The sequence below is a fragment of the Stegostoma tigrinum genome, chromosome 29 (genome assembly GCF_030684315.1).
Source record: "Stegostoma tigrinum isolate sSteTig4 chromosome 29, sSteTig4.hap1, whole genome shotgun sequence".
Classification (NCBI taxonomy): Eukaryota; Metazoa; Chordata; class Chondrichthyes; order Orectolobiformes; family Stegostomatidae; genus Stegostoma; species Stegostoma tigrinum.
In genome coordinates, this window is record NC_081382.1 from 5,695,968 (window position 1) to 5,711,745 (window position 15,778).

General features: G+C 42.9%; 1 protein-coding gene across 5 annotated transcripts in view; it reads right to left on the bottom strand.

Annotated features, from left to right (window-relative positions):
* Positions 1-7,588: 7,588 nt before the first annotated feature.
* Positions 7,589-15,778, bottom strand: part of lrsam1 (leucine rich repeat and sterile alpha motif containing 1) — a 67,797-nt gene continuing 59,607 nt past the window's right edge. For 4 of the 5 annotated variants that reach the window (XM_059638228.1, XM_048558730.2, XM_048558728.2 and 1 more), the window contains 2 exons: positions 13,962-14,110; positions 7,589-10,616 (listed from right to left, as the gene is read on the bottom strand). In XM_059638228.1, coding sequence (XP_059494211.1) covers positions 13,985-14,110 — 126 coding nt within the window. In that variant the 3' untranslated portion in view covers positions 7,589-10,616; positions 13,962-13,984. The remainder of the gene's footprint in view (positions 10,617-13,961; positions 14,111-15,778) is intronic. The other variant, XM_048558729.2, reaches the window with a different exon arrangement.

Below are 15,778 nucleotides of genomic sequence, written 5' to 3' on the forward strand. Positions count from 1 at the left end.
TCACTTGGTGCCCGACATATCCATTTCCACCACTGTTTCTTGATGCAGCCTGTATGGGCAGAACTCACTGTCTTCAGCTGCCAATGCCTGAACTGGAATTTTCTGCAAACCTCTTAACCTCTTTACCTGTTATCTCTAACTCCAGGATGCTCCTGAAAACATTCCTCTTTGCCCAGACTTTGGGTCATACAATTTAATTTATCTTAATGTCAAATTTTGATGGGCTTGTGAAGCTTAAATGTCCGTTTTGTTTGGATCCATTTATAACTGTTGTGGAGACTTTGAATGGAGGGATTTGAATGCCTAGTGCCCAACTTAAAGGAATTGTGCAACAAGATTTCAACTTTAGAACAGCACTGTCACAAACTAAGAGCAACATTGACTAAGCATTACCTAATAGGCAATTAATGCCAAGTTATTTTTTAAAAAAATATTATTTTTGCGTTATCATGACCAATAACCTCATGCCACATATTAAACAGCATACCGGTGTACTTTATCGTATGGTTTTCATAGGCTTTTAGCTACTAGAGAAAACAGTACCGTTTCGCACACTGCTTCCAATGGATTTACATCTTTTTCCATTTTGCTGAATTAAAGTATTTCATGGCCACTGTCCCTTGGTCTTTGAGTTCCCATACCAACCCACTGTGGTGCCAGCTTTGCCAGAGCAAATCCTGTAGAGTCTTTACAGTGCCATGGAATGCATCCCACTGATTGGAAACTCCTCTCTCTCTCTTGCCTGGTTATTCGGAGAGGATCTGCAGCTGCTGCCTTTCTTTTGGGAGATCTCCCTCCCTTTGAACATCCCACCCCCCTTCCTGTCAAAATGACCTAGAATACGAGACTGTACCATTACGGTGGCTCGGTGGTTAGCACTGTTGCCTCACGGCACCAGTGACCTGGGTTCACTTCCAGCCTTGGGCCACTGCCATTGCATATTCTCCCCGTGAGTTTAGGTTTCCTGCTACAGTCCAAAGATGTGCAGATTAGTTGCACTGGCCACGCTAAATTGCCCATAGTGTCCAGGGATGTGCAGGCTTGGTGGGTTAGCCATGGGAAATGCAGGGTTGCAGGGATTGGGGGAGGGGCTGAAAGTCTGATGGGATGCTCTTTGGAGGGGCAGTGTGGACTTGATGGGCTGAATGGCCTGCTTCTACAGGGTAGGGTTTCTGATTCTATTATTTCTATAGCTGAATTTGCCAATTAAACAGAGAGAGAGAGAGATAGTAAAGTAAGTCAGTCGTGAGGAAGCAGAGTCTGCAAAGAAATGTAGATAGGTTAGGTGAGTGGACAAAAACTTTGGTAATGTGGGAATCTGAACCTGTCTCCTTTGGCAGGAAGAATATAAAAGCAGTATAGTATTTAAGTAGAGAGACTGTTGATATTAGAAGGATCTGGGTGGTCATGGTACATGATTCACAAAAGGTTAGTATGGGAGGACAACACATGATTTAGGAAGACAAAATATATGTCGTTTCCTGCAAGGGGAATGGAATGTCAAAGTATAAGGCGTTGGAGTACTCTGTACAGTTTTAGCCTCCATACCTGGAAAAAAAAGTAGATAATTACCTTGCATTAGAAGCAGTTCAGCTAAGGTTCACTTCCTCATTCCATGGACATCTTGAGGTTGAACAGGTTGAGTCTTATACTGGGAGTTGAAAGAATGGGAAGTGATCTTACTGAACCATAATATAATGAGGAAGCTTGGGAGGATGTTTCCTGTCATCGAAGGACCAGAGTAAGAAGATGGAATAAGTAGCCTTTTTAAAATTTGAGAAAAGGAGAAATGTTTTCGGAGGGTCATTAGTCTGCAGAATTCTTTTCCCCAAAGAGCAGTTGAGGCTGCGTATTTGAATATCACCCCTTTGAAAGGTCTTCAGTTTTCTCATTTACTGTTTCACCTGCAAATCTTTGATTTCAACCTGGCCATATAGCCTACACTTAGTATTCTTCCAGTTGAGCATTTTTTTATGTTTGCTGTTTGTCCTTTTCCATGTTAAGGCTATAAACCTTGATGCCACAGGCGTTGTTGCTGGGGCCTCAGCTATTTACACTTTGTCTCTTTCTTTACGTAGTTAATATGAAGAAATGCAACTATATAATGCATCATAATTGCTCATGATACTTTTTAGCTAGTTTTGGAAGTTGTGGTCTGCAAAGCCTGGTTGTGAGTTGGCAACTGGAGTATGACATAGAGAAATTATGCATTTTTGGTTGTAAGAGTGGAATTGCTAGATATTGTCTAACAGGTGTAAAACTTATCACTGATAATAGAGGAAATGTGCAGATTCGGCAAGTAATTTAGAGAGCAAATGGCAGATTGAGTTTTGAACCATAGGAATGAAATAGTCTTGCTACAGTTGTTTGAGGAAGACCAAAACTGGAATACTGTGTGCATTTTCAGTTTCCACATTTGCGAAAGGATATATTTTCTTTGGAGAAGGTACAGTAAATATTTGTTAAAATGGCCCTTTGGGAAGATGGTAATCCTACAACAAGATGTTAAGTAAATTGGGCTTTTCATCTGAAGTTTTGAAGGATGAGAGGTGATCTCATTTGCACATTCAAGATTTACAAAGGGTTTGAGAAGGTAGATGCTGAGAGATTGCTTCACCTGGTCATGGAAATCCAAAACATGTGGGTACACTTCAGGGGAGTGAGTTGAGAAATTATTTAACTCAAAGAGTTGTGAATCTTTGTAATTTTCTACCACAGAGGATTATGAATGCTTATCTTTATGTATATTTAAGGTTGATAAAGTGGTCTCAGGGAATTGAAGGATATTGGGAGAAGGCAGAAGAGGGGGGAGTCGAGGCCCAAAGTCAGCCACTGTCGCACTGAATGGCAGAGCACGCTTAATGGATCATGTGGTCTACTCCTATAGTATTTCTTGTATTCCAGGAAAAATGTAAAGAAAATATGACAGGTGAACTGCATGACTATGAATAAATATATTTGATTGTGAGTGTTGCAGTGTAATTGAGTATCCAATTTCCAAAAAAAAGACTATGCAGTATCATGTGATGCCCACTAGAGGGTGGTAAGTGCAGCTCAGCGATCTCCACATTGTTGCCTCACATGACCAAGGGTGTAAAATGATGATTTCATATCACGCAATAATTCAGGCCACAGAATAAGTAATTCCTGTAGACCTTCTCTGGTATTGACCGAGGTTTATTTTATGCATGTTTTTGTTTTCACTATGCATCCCATATTATGCTGTATGCCTAGCCTCTGCCTTTCTTTTGTAGCTAATGTGTTTATACAGCGTGGAGCTGGAGGAACACAGCAGGTCAGGCAGCATCAGAGAAGCAGGAGAGTCAACGTTTTGCACCTAGACCCTTCATCGGGACTAGTGAGGGGGAAGGCAGCTGGGAAATAAATAGAGGAAAGAGAGGCGGTGCTTGGGAAGGCTGATGAAATGGCGATAAGTGGATGCAGGAGGGGTAGTGGGGATTGGTCAGTGGGAAGGGTGGGTGGATAGGTGGGGAAGGAGATGGACAGGTTGTGTCAGGTCAAGGAGGCAGGGATGAGATGGAGGGTTGGATATGGGATGAGGTGGGGAGATTTTAAAACTGATGAATTCCATGTTTAGGCCATTGGGCTGTAGGGTCCCAAGGCAGAATATGAGGTGTTTCTCCTCCAGTTTGTGGGTGGCATCATTGTTATGCTGAAGGAGGTCCAGGATGGATATGTCACGCAGGGGCGGTGGAATTACAATGGTTAGTGACCAGAAGGTGGTGTTGATTTAAGTATACGGAGTACAGGTGCAGTGTGAATCTGTCACCAAGTCGACATTTGGTCTCACCGATGTAGGGTAGACCACATCGGGAACAATGGATACAAAAGACCAGGTCAGAGGATGAACAGGTGAACCTCTTTCCGATATGGAAAGTTTGTCTTAGGCATCGGATGGAGGTGACGAGGAGTTGTAGCATCTCCTGTGGTTGCAGGAATAGGTGCCGGGTGTGATGGGGCAAGCGGGGAGTGTGGGGCAGACCAGGGAGTCAGAGTGAACAGTCCCTATGAAAGACAGATAGGGGTGGGGGGTGAAATATATCTTTGGTGGTAGGGTCAGATCGGACGTTGCAGAAGTGTGGAGAATGATACACTGGATGCGGAAGTTGATGGGGTCATGCATGAGGACCAGAGGGATCCTGTCTTTATTTTTGTCGGGGGGGGGTGTGGTTTGAGAGCAAAAGTGCGGGAAACACGAGAGATGCGGTTCAGGGCATTTTTGATCAAAGGAAGGGGGACGTTACAGTTCTTGAAGTAGGAGGACATCTGGGATGTATGTGAGTGGAACATTCCATCTTGGAAGCAAATGTGGACGAAGGAATTGGGAGTAAGGGATCGCATTTGCAGGAGGGTGGGTGAGAGGACGTTTAGTTAAGGTGCCTATAGGAGTTGGTGGGTTTGAAATAGACGTCAGTGCTGAGATGGTTACCAGAGATGGAGATAGGGAGGTCCAGCAAGGGGACGGAGGTATCGGAGATGGTCCAGGTGAGTTTGAGGTTGGGGTGACAGGTGTAAGTAAAGTTAATGAACTGTTCAAGCACCTCGTGGGAGCATGAAACAGAGCTGACGCAGTCATCAATGTAACGGAGAAAGAGGTGGGGGTAGTGTCAGTGTAACAGTGGAAAAGGGGCTGTTCCACATACCCTACAAAGAGGCAAGCATAGCTCAGACCCAGTCATTGCCTGGCATTTGTTTGGCACAGATGTTGCTTGCCACTTGCCATCCCAGGCTGGTAAGTGCTGTTTGCCATTTAAGTGCTACACAATAAAAACGAGGGCCTCACTAGGCAGAAACTCCCAGCTGCAATGTACACTGGAATTCTATTTCCACATTGAGGGACCCCACTGGAATTCTGCCCTTAAATCCTGACCCCTTGCAGCTGTGCCATTTTTCAAAATACAAATGCAGACCCCTGCTACTTATTGCTTCAGCCTGCTGTCAACGTGACTAAGGTGACTGTGGAAGATCAACAGGCTTGGAAAAAGGTAAAGAGAGCATCTCAGCCTCCTTTGTTAATCCTTCTTCCAGTCATTACCCAAACTGGTCAAGTTCTGAATGAATTCCATTTAATTGAGGAGACAATGCATATCTGGCCAGAGGTTGTGACTGGACCACAGCTGTATGATTAGTGTGGGTACAGTAAAATTCTTTAAATGGACCCAGTCTTGGATAATGATATCTAATTTGTCAGATTAATGGAAAGTGAAGTAGTTTGAAACATAAAGCCAGTTTGAAGTTTGCTCAACTGCAACAACAAACTTGCAATATTGTTTTAGACTGGGCTGTAGTTTTACAAAAATGTGAGTCCCAGTCCTGGAGCCATTGGTTCAAATTTCATTGTGGAAGTTAAATTTAATTAATAAATATGGAATACAAAGAACTAGCATTGATTGTCCTTTTTTTTCAAAAAAAGATCTGCTTTACCAGTTTCCTTTAGGAAAGGAAACCTGACTCCAGCCACAATGGGGTTGATATTTTACTGCCCCCAAAAATGGCCTGGCAAGCCACATGGTACAAGGACAGTTAGGGATGGGCATCAAACACTGGCCTTAGCAGCATCAGCCATAAAGAAAAATGTCCCTAAATCCATATTTGGATAGCTTGGATGGGTGGCCTGCATTTTGTTGCTGGGTGCACGTTTTTCCATCTTGACTGCAACAGAGGCCGGATGGAGTCTGACCACATGTTACTGAAGGTTAGGACACAGACACTATTAATAGACATACTCACCATTCAGGCACATGAGTTCATTGGGAGAGGAATTAATTACTGCTTCTGACCAAAAAAAACAACAGGAATTGTTTGCACTGCTTTTAGTCTTTACTCAACTTCCGTTCTCACTCACTTCCCCATGACTTATAACTCATCTCATTCTGGCATTCTTTGTTCAAAGCTTAGTGCCTCTTCTCCAGAACTACTTAACCAGGTTTGCAGCCCTCTTCCATAACTCAAGTTGAGGGATTTTTTTAAAGAAAGCTTACCCCACTGTAGTTGTAGATAGCACTCTTGGCTCTGAGGCCCAAGGACAGGGTTACACTTGCCACTCCAGACATGAAGACATTTTGGTGCAGTACAGAGATGGTACTGTACTGTCAGTAATATTTTTCAGCTGAGATATTAATGTTCTGCTGACCCTTTCAGGAGGGAGTTACTCTCATGCTGTAACGGATATTAATTTCTCAGGCACCTGCAGAAGGCAAAACATCTGCCAATTTATTGTATTGCCATTAATGGGATCTTCCTAAGCCCTGCAGTTAAGTTAGTGGCTGCAATTCCTACAACAGCACTTCATTGACTAAATCACTTTGGATATTCATCGAATCCCCCTACAGTGGAAACTGGCCATTCAGCCCAATAAGTCCGCACTGCCCCTTGGAACAGCCACTCCATACCCCTTCCCATGGCTAAGCCACCTATCTCACACACCCCTGGATGCTATGGAGAAATTGAGCATGGCCAATCCACCCTAACCTGCACATCTTTGGACCGTGGGAAGAAACCCTCACAGAATATGCAAACTGCACACATACAATCACTTCAGGGTAGATTTGATCGCAGAGTCCTGGCACTGTACGGCAGCAGTGCTAACCACTGAACCGCCGTGCAGTCTTTTTTGTTTAAACTCCTTTTTATTATCCACCCCACACCCAGTTCTGGACTGCCCCTCCCTGCCTTACCATTCAGATCCCTCCTACTGGGCCTCACTTCATAAGCTCAGGGGATAGGAAAGGACAAATGCAGAATGTAGGTGTTCTGCATTGGGGAAACAAAGTGTAGACTGGGTTACTGCTTTGCACAGCACTACGTTCTGCTTGCAAAAAAGACCCTGAGCTTCCAGTTGCTTGCCACTTTAAAACCACCCTGCTTCCTGACAAACATCAGTGTCTCAGGCTTGCTACAGGTATTTCAGTGAAGCTCTGCACAAGCTGGAAGGACAACTCCTCATTTTCTGCTTGGGAACCCTGCAGCCTTCCAGGCTCAATATAGAGTTCAACAATTTTAGGGCCTTGAACTCTCCTATGTCCTACACCCGAACCCCACACACCAGGCCTTGTTATCACATTCTAATGGCAGATTAAGTCTCCATTAATAGCTATTTACCCTCATAGCCAGATCGTTATCCACTCATTTATCTATCCAACTGTTCCTTTCTCTTTGGGCTCTATCTCCACCTATCATTTACTCCCTACCCCCTTGCGTGAACCCTATCTTCTGCATTTAAGCTGACATTTTCCAGCTGCTATCAGTTCTGAGAAAGGGTCACCAGATCCGAAACATTAACTCTGATTTCTCTTCGCAGATGCTGCCAGATCTGCTGAGCTTTTCCAGCAACTTCTGTTTTTGTTTCTGATTTACAGCATCTGCAGTTATTTTGGGTTTTTTTAGTATTTTCATCTGGACTGTTCACGCTGGTAGCTCAGAATACCTAGAGAAATCAACAAGGTTCCACAGGTAATCCCAAGAGGCTAAATCAAGATCAAAACTGCAGAATCCACCCAAAGGCAAATGACACAGTAGGATCCAGCATTCTGTATGCTTCACTTAAGACCTTTACTGTAACAAAGTCTTTCCATAACAATCATTTATTTTTAATGTGCATATAATTGAGTATTGAAATTCATAGTTTACAGCAAGACCTTTATTGACAGCACCTAAACCAGTGCACACGTCCTGAAGGGACAATTAAATAAATAAAAAGAAAATCTGAAACCATGCTTTACATTCTAGTATTGTGTTCAACATGCAACTTCTATCTCTTGGGAGAACTATTAATATAGGGAAAAAAACTTTTAATGCAGGATACCACTGATAGTGCAAAAGAAAATTAAGCAGTGGTTCAGTGATACCAGCCTCAGGTTCTAAAAACCCTTAAATCCAGCAACCTCAAAGGAAGTAAGAAAAGGGTGATTATGCTAAGGGAATGAGTCTTTGTAGGACGGACCTTTCGTAATGGGACTACTTCCTTGAGACATCTCCCACTCAGGAACTTTGTTGAAGCCCTACTGACAGAAGTAAATCAAGTTCTGCTGAATTTAGGTTTGGAGTGGGAGAAATGGAAAGACAAATGACCCATGACTAATAAGACCAACAGTATTCTATGCTACAAACTGGATACGTAGCATAATTATTACCAGAACTGTGTGTCATTGGAGTGAGTTAACTGTGGTTTGGGGGGAAAAATAGCTTTCAACGGGGTTAAGTCAGCTTCAGAAATCTGAAGAAGGGCCCCGACCCAAAACGTCAACTTTCCTGCTCCTCTGATGCTGCCTGGTCTCCTGTGTTCCTCCAGCTCCACACTGTGTTATCTCGGACTCCAGCATTGGCAGTTCTTACTAATCTTTCAATGGGGTTAACTTCCTTTAGGAGCTCATGATCTCGCAATTTTTCATCGGGAAGAAGTAGCAGTAATATCATTTAATCGGTAGGTTAGTCTGGGGAAAAAAACAGACTGTCTTACGGACAAGTTCCCTGAGCGGATGATACAAAGCCACAAAGGGGCAGGAAAGAAAAACCAGAAAGAAGATATCAATTTTAAGAAAATTTCAGAGCAAGTGTTACAATTGACAAGAATACATGTTTACATTTGCCATCAATACAACAACATATAATACAAAGAGAGCAGTAATTACATTATGAACAGAACAGTAAGGCTACAATTCAATATATTGCACAATAAAACCTCTAATTGGGTTAAATTATTCTTTTATAAAAATAAACAATTGTTTGACTGTTTTCACATAGATTTGCAACACGTTAAACCATTTAACACAAATCTCACTGCAGCTTCCTAATATCACACAAAGACAAAAATCCAAGAATAAGTACATCAACAACTAACCAGTCGTTGGTGACGGGAAGGTTTTTAGCAATGATAATTTGGGACAAAATTAGCAGCCATGTGCACAAATGTTGACTAGTTAAGAAATGCTAACACAGATGTCTGAAGGGCTAAATAGTGTTTGACTAATCTAGGTTTTGTTGTGGTAACACAGAGGGTAATATATATGGTGTAAATGGACTATTTGATAAAGTACTCATCAGAAAAATAAGTCCATGGAATAAAATAAACAGTGGTGACATGGATACAGAATTAGCTAAGAGCTAGCAAACATTAACGGTGAATGGTTGTTTTTCTGGGCTAGAGGAAAGTATAGAGTGGGGTATCTCAGAGGAACGATCGGGACCATTTTTGAGGTCTATTAATGATTGGGGCTTGATCATATAAGGCACATTTCAAAGCTTGCAGACAACACAAAACTTGGAAATATTGTGAATTGTAAGGTGGTAATGATAGACTTCAAATCCACAGGCTGTTGAATGGCTGGACATGATGCAGATCAAATTTAACGCAGAGAAATATAGAACATAGAACATAGATAAAGTGATACATTTGGAAGGAAAAATGAGGATAGGCACCATTTAAAAAAAAAGGATCTGATAGGAAAGAGCTGCAGGAGCAGAGGGATGGAAGTGTACAAATAGTTGAAGATGGTACAGCAAATTGAGAAACCCATTAATAAGACATATAGAACTCGGGCTGTAAAAATTGAAGTAAACAGTACAACAGTAAAAAGTTACGGTGGGCCTTTATAAGACACTGTAACGGTTCAAAAGACAAGCGATGTCAGTGATGTGGATAAATTGGTGAATCTAGATGGCGTTCTGAGAGAACGTTGAGAGAAGTTTCGACTACGGTGTTCAAAATTACGAGGGGCCTGGACAGGGTCGATAGAGAGAAACTGTCCTCATTTGTGGGACATCTGAAAACCAGAGGAGACAGATTTCAGGCGATTGGCAAAAGAACCAAAAGCAACACACGGAAGAAATTTAGATTGCAGTGAGTGGTTAGGATTGGGAGTGCACTGCCTAAAATGTGTGGTGGAGGCAGATTGAGTTGTTGCATTCAGAAGAAAACTGCACAGTGATCAGTGGAGAAAAAATTGGCAGGACTATGAGAATACGGCAAGATAGAAGGTTGGAGCCTGGCAAATTGGTCTTGCTGGACTAGCATGGACACCAATGGGCTGAACGACTTCTTTCAATCTTGTAACCATTCTATGATTCAAAAGATCCTGCTTTCATGTCTGATCAGCAGATCACTGAGCAAGTGAGTCATTTGGAGAGGGTGCCTCAGAGGGTGGGTGGGTGACACGATGGGCACAAAGGACACAGCTTGAGCTGACTGCACACTAACATGGGTTCTCTGCAGTTCATTGCACCAGTTCTCAGTGGGATTCCAATACATTTCCAAGAACAAAGGACACAACCATACAGCAGCAAGAAAACAAAAGTCTTAATTGTTCTGTCCCAGTTTTCTGCTTGTTACCTCCTCAAGGAGTTGGGATGAATCCAGTTAATACATCATGCTACATCTCAGCAGGATAACAGACACCAACTAACATCACTGCTAACAGCATCCAGGCTCAACCAGGAGAAAAGGAATTGTCCATGAAGACCACTTCAAACTGCTCCACATGGTCTTACCAGGAGTAAACATAGCCTTGTTTATTTGTGTAGGGCAGCACAGCTGGAGAAAGAGGACACATAAGGCACCAGCAGGCTGTGAGATGAAACAGACAAGGATGCAGGCAGATCTGTGGGACATAAAAGTGTGAAGATAAGAACTGATGGAAGAGAATAAACACTGACAAAAACAGAGTTCCTGACAGTGCAGACTGAGAAAGACAGTACATCATAGAATTAGCATTGTTCAGGAGGAAGCCAACCAGCACTTTCAAGAAGCAATCCAGGTTTGACTCATTTCCTGAAACAGATAGAGATAGCACTTCAAAAATATTTAGATATGCACTTGTGGTAGCCTACAGGTACATGGATCAAGAGCTGGAGAGCTCTATCATTTGCAAATGCTGGAAATGTATTATTTGGCCTATCGTGTCCCCTCTAAATATCCTGCCATTCACTTTAAAAGTGTGCCCCTTTTTGTTGACCCTTCAACTCAGAGGAACAGCTTTCATTTTAACCTATCCCTCATAACATTAGACACCTCAATCAGGTCTCCCCTCAACCTTCTTAGCAGCAAAGAATACAAGACAGGCTCACCCAGCCCTTTGTCATAGCTGGAACAAACAGTTAGTTTAAGTTCAGTCATGGTATACAGCAGAAAGGGCTAAAGGTACCACAAACAAATCCAGAGCTCCCTGATTGACTGAAGAGTTACAGATTAAGAAGCAAACAAAGTATGTCAAATGTCAGCCGGACAGCACAAATGAAAGCCGACCTGAAAATAGAAAGTTCAAAGGGAAACTGAGAAAACAAATAGACCAGGAAAGGAAAGAAGCAGACAGGAAGCATTAAAGCAAATCCATAAGTTTTTCCAGGCATTAAATTACTGGAAAGTAGATGAGGAGGAATAAGTCTGATTAGGGGCAAATTTTTAAAAAATTCATTCATGGGATGAGGGTAATACTGGCTAGGCAGCGTTTATAGCTCACCTCTAATTGCCCAGCGGGCTGTGAAGAGTCAACCACATTACTGTGGGTCTGGAGTCATATGTAGGCCAGACCAGGTAAGGATGGCAGTTTCCTTCCCTAAAGGACATTAGTGAACCAGATGGGTTTATCTGACAATCGACAATGGATTTATGGTCATCGTTAGACTTTCAGATTTTGAAAAAATTCAAATTCCACTATCTACTGTGGCAGGATTCAAACCTGGGTCCCCAGAACATTATCTGGGTCTCTGGATTAACAGTCCAGTGATAATACCGCTAGGTCATCACTGCCTCATCATCACCACCTCAAGAAGGAGGTTTATGCACGGAGACAAGGAAATGAATGTTTATTAAATAAATACTGTACCAAGGAAGATGCTGCTGCCCAAACCGTGGTGAGAGGGAAGGTCATTCAGATTTTTGAAGGGTTTTACATTGATAAGGAGGAAGTATTGATGTTGATACTTCCTCCTTATCAACATTTAATGTTGATAAGGCATCATGACCAGATGAGATGCAGCCAAGGATACTAAAAGAAATGAGAGTGGAAATTGCAGAGCCACTGATTATAATTTTTCAGTCTTCCTTGGACTCAGGATTGGGCCAAGGATTGAGAAATTGCAATTGTTACACTCTTGTTTAAAAAAGAATATAAAGATTAGCCCAGCAACTACAACCAGTTTAATTCTGGGGGTGGGATAACTTCAGGAAACAAGAACTCAGTCCAAAATTAATCATTTGTTGGTTCATGAAAGACAGCCTGCATGGATTTGTTAAGAACAAACGTTGCCCTAGCTGCCTTTATGCAGTAACACAGGGGTTCAATGAGGATTACGCTGTGGATGTAGTGCACATGGACTCCCAAAAGGCACTTGATAAAGTGCCGCATAACAGGCTTGTAATCAACATTGTAGCTCATGCAATAACAGGGACTGTAGCATTATAAACACAAAATTGGCTGAGTGGCAAGATAGAGGAAGTACTGGGTACTGGATGTATTTCAGGCTAGAGGACGATTTGTAGTGGAGTTCCCAGGGTTTGGTGTTAGAATCGTTGTTTCCTGATGCACATTAATAATTTTCTTTTTATTCATTAATGGCTCAGCCGATATTTATTGTTCATTCCTAAGAGAGCAGTTAAGAGATAACCACATTGCTGTGGATCTGGAGTCAGATGTAGGCCAGACCAGGGAGGGATGGCAGTTTTCTTCCCTAAAGGACATTAGTGAACCAGGTGGGGTTTTAAGTTACGTGATTGCCATTAGACTAAACTTTTTAAATTCCAGATGTTCTTATTGAATTTGAATGTCACTATCTGCCATAGCGTCCACTGTGTGTCCTGGATTACTAGTCTGAGATATTACCATTACACCTCACCCTTCCGAAACTTAGACCTTACAATCTTAAAATTTAAAATGACTTAAAATGAGTTGAAACCGAGAAGTGCTGTGAACTGTGAGGAGGACACAGACAGCCTGGCGGAATGGGTGGAGAGGCTGCAGATGAAATTTAATGCAGACAAGTGTGAAGTGATTTGTTTTGGTAGGAAGAAAGTAGAGAAGCCAGACCAAATAAAGGGCACAATTAATTCGAGGGATTGCAAGAGCAGAGGGACATAGTGGGTGTTTGTGTGTAAACCATTAAGGTTGTTAGGAGGGGATTGAGAGTAGTTAATAAAACATACAGCACTTCAGACTAAATCTATAGAGGGACTAAGTAAAAATGCAAGAAAGTTATGTTAAAGCTGTGTAAAACATTGGTTCAATTTTGACTGATTCTGGGCAGCACAGTTCATTGAGGATGTGACAATGTTAGAGCTCGGTGATGATTACAAGAATGACTGCAGGATGAGGAATTTCAGCTTTGAAGGCAGATTGAAGAAGTTGGGCCTGTTTTCCTTGGACAGTGAAAGTTAAGAGATTTGATAGAAATGACAAATCCTGAGAGACGTGGACATGGTAGATACAGAAAAACTATTCCCACTGGGTGGAGGATTGAGAATGAGAGGACACAAGTTTAAAGTGATCGGCAAAACAAACGATGGAGACTCAGTGATCTCATGCAGCCAGTTGTTAGGATCAGGAATGAGTTGCCTGAGAGGCTGGTCAAGGCATGGTCAATTGAGGCTTTCAAAATGAAATGGCAACAGAAATTGCTGTAAGCGCTCAGCAGGAGAGAAAGTGTGTTAATATTTCAGGTCAAGGTGAGCTTTCCTCAGAAGTAATTCTTGATTCTCAACTCTCTTGTTACTTCCTATTTGCCTCCTTCCCTTTGTGCCTCCCGGAATCAACAGACAGCCCCTGTGGGTGTACCCAGGGTGGGGTACCAGGGATGTGTGACACTACTGGGCATCTCCCTGAAAGAGTGGGGACTCGGGGATCATACTCTCAACAGTGGGACCCATTGTCGTGCTTCTCCTCTTCAGGAGGCCAGGTGCGCACCTCCAAGTGCGTTTCGAGTAACTGCAAACAATTTGAAAGTACACGTACGTTGGAGGGGGACAGGCTGCAGCTCAGGAGGTACGATACATGCGAACCTTCTGCTCGATGTCCTTCCGGCAGAGGGGGCAGGCATACAGACCTGCTGCACATGTCTGACAGCAGCAGACGTGACCACACGGCAGGAAGATCATCTGACTCTGAGGAAATAAAACACGAGAGAGATTGTTAACACTTTGCACAACCAACCCCCAGGGTCTCTCACTTTGCCTTTGTAAACCATTCCTCCTTTGGCTATTTTCTAATCAGCCTGGTGTAAGTGTACACCTCTGCAGCGGGTGGAACTTAAACCCAGGCCTCCTGGCTCAGAGGTAGCGACAGTACCACAAGAGAACAGACTGACCTTTATCTCTCTACTACAGCATCTTCAGGATGCACTCGAACAGTTTCCTAACCCACAGCCTTTACCACCCAGAAAGACAACGGCAGCAAACAGATGGAAACACCACTACATACAGGTCCCCCTTCAATCCTTTCTGACTTGGAAATATATCACTGTTCCTTCAGTGCTGCTGGGCTGAAATTCTGGACCTCGTCCTAACTGCACAGTACAAACATAAGCTACTGTGGTTTAAGATAGTGCAACAGCTTCTCAAGGGTTAAGTAACAAATGCTGGAGTTCAGAAGCTGCTGGAACACACACAAATTCTCCACTCCGATCGGAAACTAATCTGTTTCCGTGTTTAATCGATGTGCAGTCAACAATGCCACATGGATTTCCAGATCCTCTGTTTCCCCCTCTCCCCATCTGTCATCAAATATATCCTTACCCCCTAAGTGTGGTCAGATATCTCAAAGCCTCCTGCTAACACAGGATCACTGAAACTTTACAGACACGCTGCAAAACTAGAAAGGGTTCAGAAATGACTTACGAGGATGGTACCAGGGTTGGAGGGTTTGAGCTATTAGGAGAGGCTGAAATAGTCTGGGGCTATTTTTCCTGGAGCGTCAGAGGCTGAGGGATGACCTTATAGAAGTTTATAAAGTCATGAGGGGTGTGGATAGGGTGAATAGCCAAGGTCTTTTCCCCAGGGTAGGGGAGTCCAGAACTAGAGGGCATAGGTTTAAGGTGAAAGATGTAAAAAGGACCTAAGGGGCAACTTTTTTACATAGAGGATGGTGCATGTGCAAAATGAGCTGCCAGAGGAAATGGTGGAGGCTGCTAAAATTACAACATTTAAAAAGCTTTTGGATGGGTATACGAATAGGAAGCGTTTAAGAGGGATGTGGACCAAATGGGACTAGATTTATTTAGGATATCTGGTCAGCATGGATGAGTTGGACTGAAGGGTCTGGTTCTGTGCTGTATATCAGCATGACTCTATGACTGCAGTTTACAGGCTTAGTACAGAGAAGTAAGAAGGTTTAGTTTCAGTGGAGCCAATGTGTAGTTTGCCACACACAGAAAGTGACTGTACTGTGACAACTATGAAACCATCCACCAAGGGTTAGCTAAGATCTGCAGAGTTCTGTGATACCACCCCACACACAGGGATGACTGTCTCTTGGGATGAGCAGTTCCCAAACCATGTGAGTTCAGATCTCACTAACAGTGTGCAGCAGGAGACAGATGCAGCTGGGAAAGGAACAACGATGTTGTTGTGACATGTCAGGAGAAATCCTGGATGCCGTCTTTAAACAGAGAGGTGTAGGCTCAATCTGTGTGTGGGAGACCTTGAGCTGGACCGGCAAATGACAGTCCATCAAATTCTTAATCCAACAGGCTATCTATCTGGTTCTTCTCAGGAGGTTGAGGTAAGCCACCAGAAAGATTCACTCCTTTTCAACAGGTAAACTCCAATTTGTCC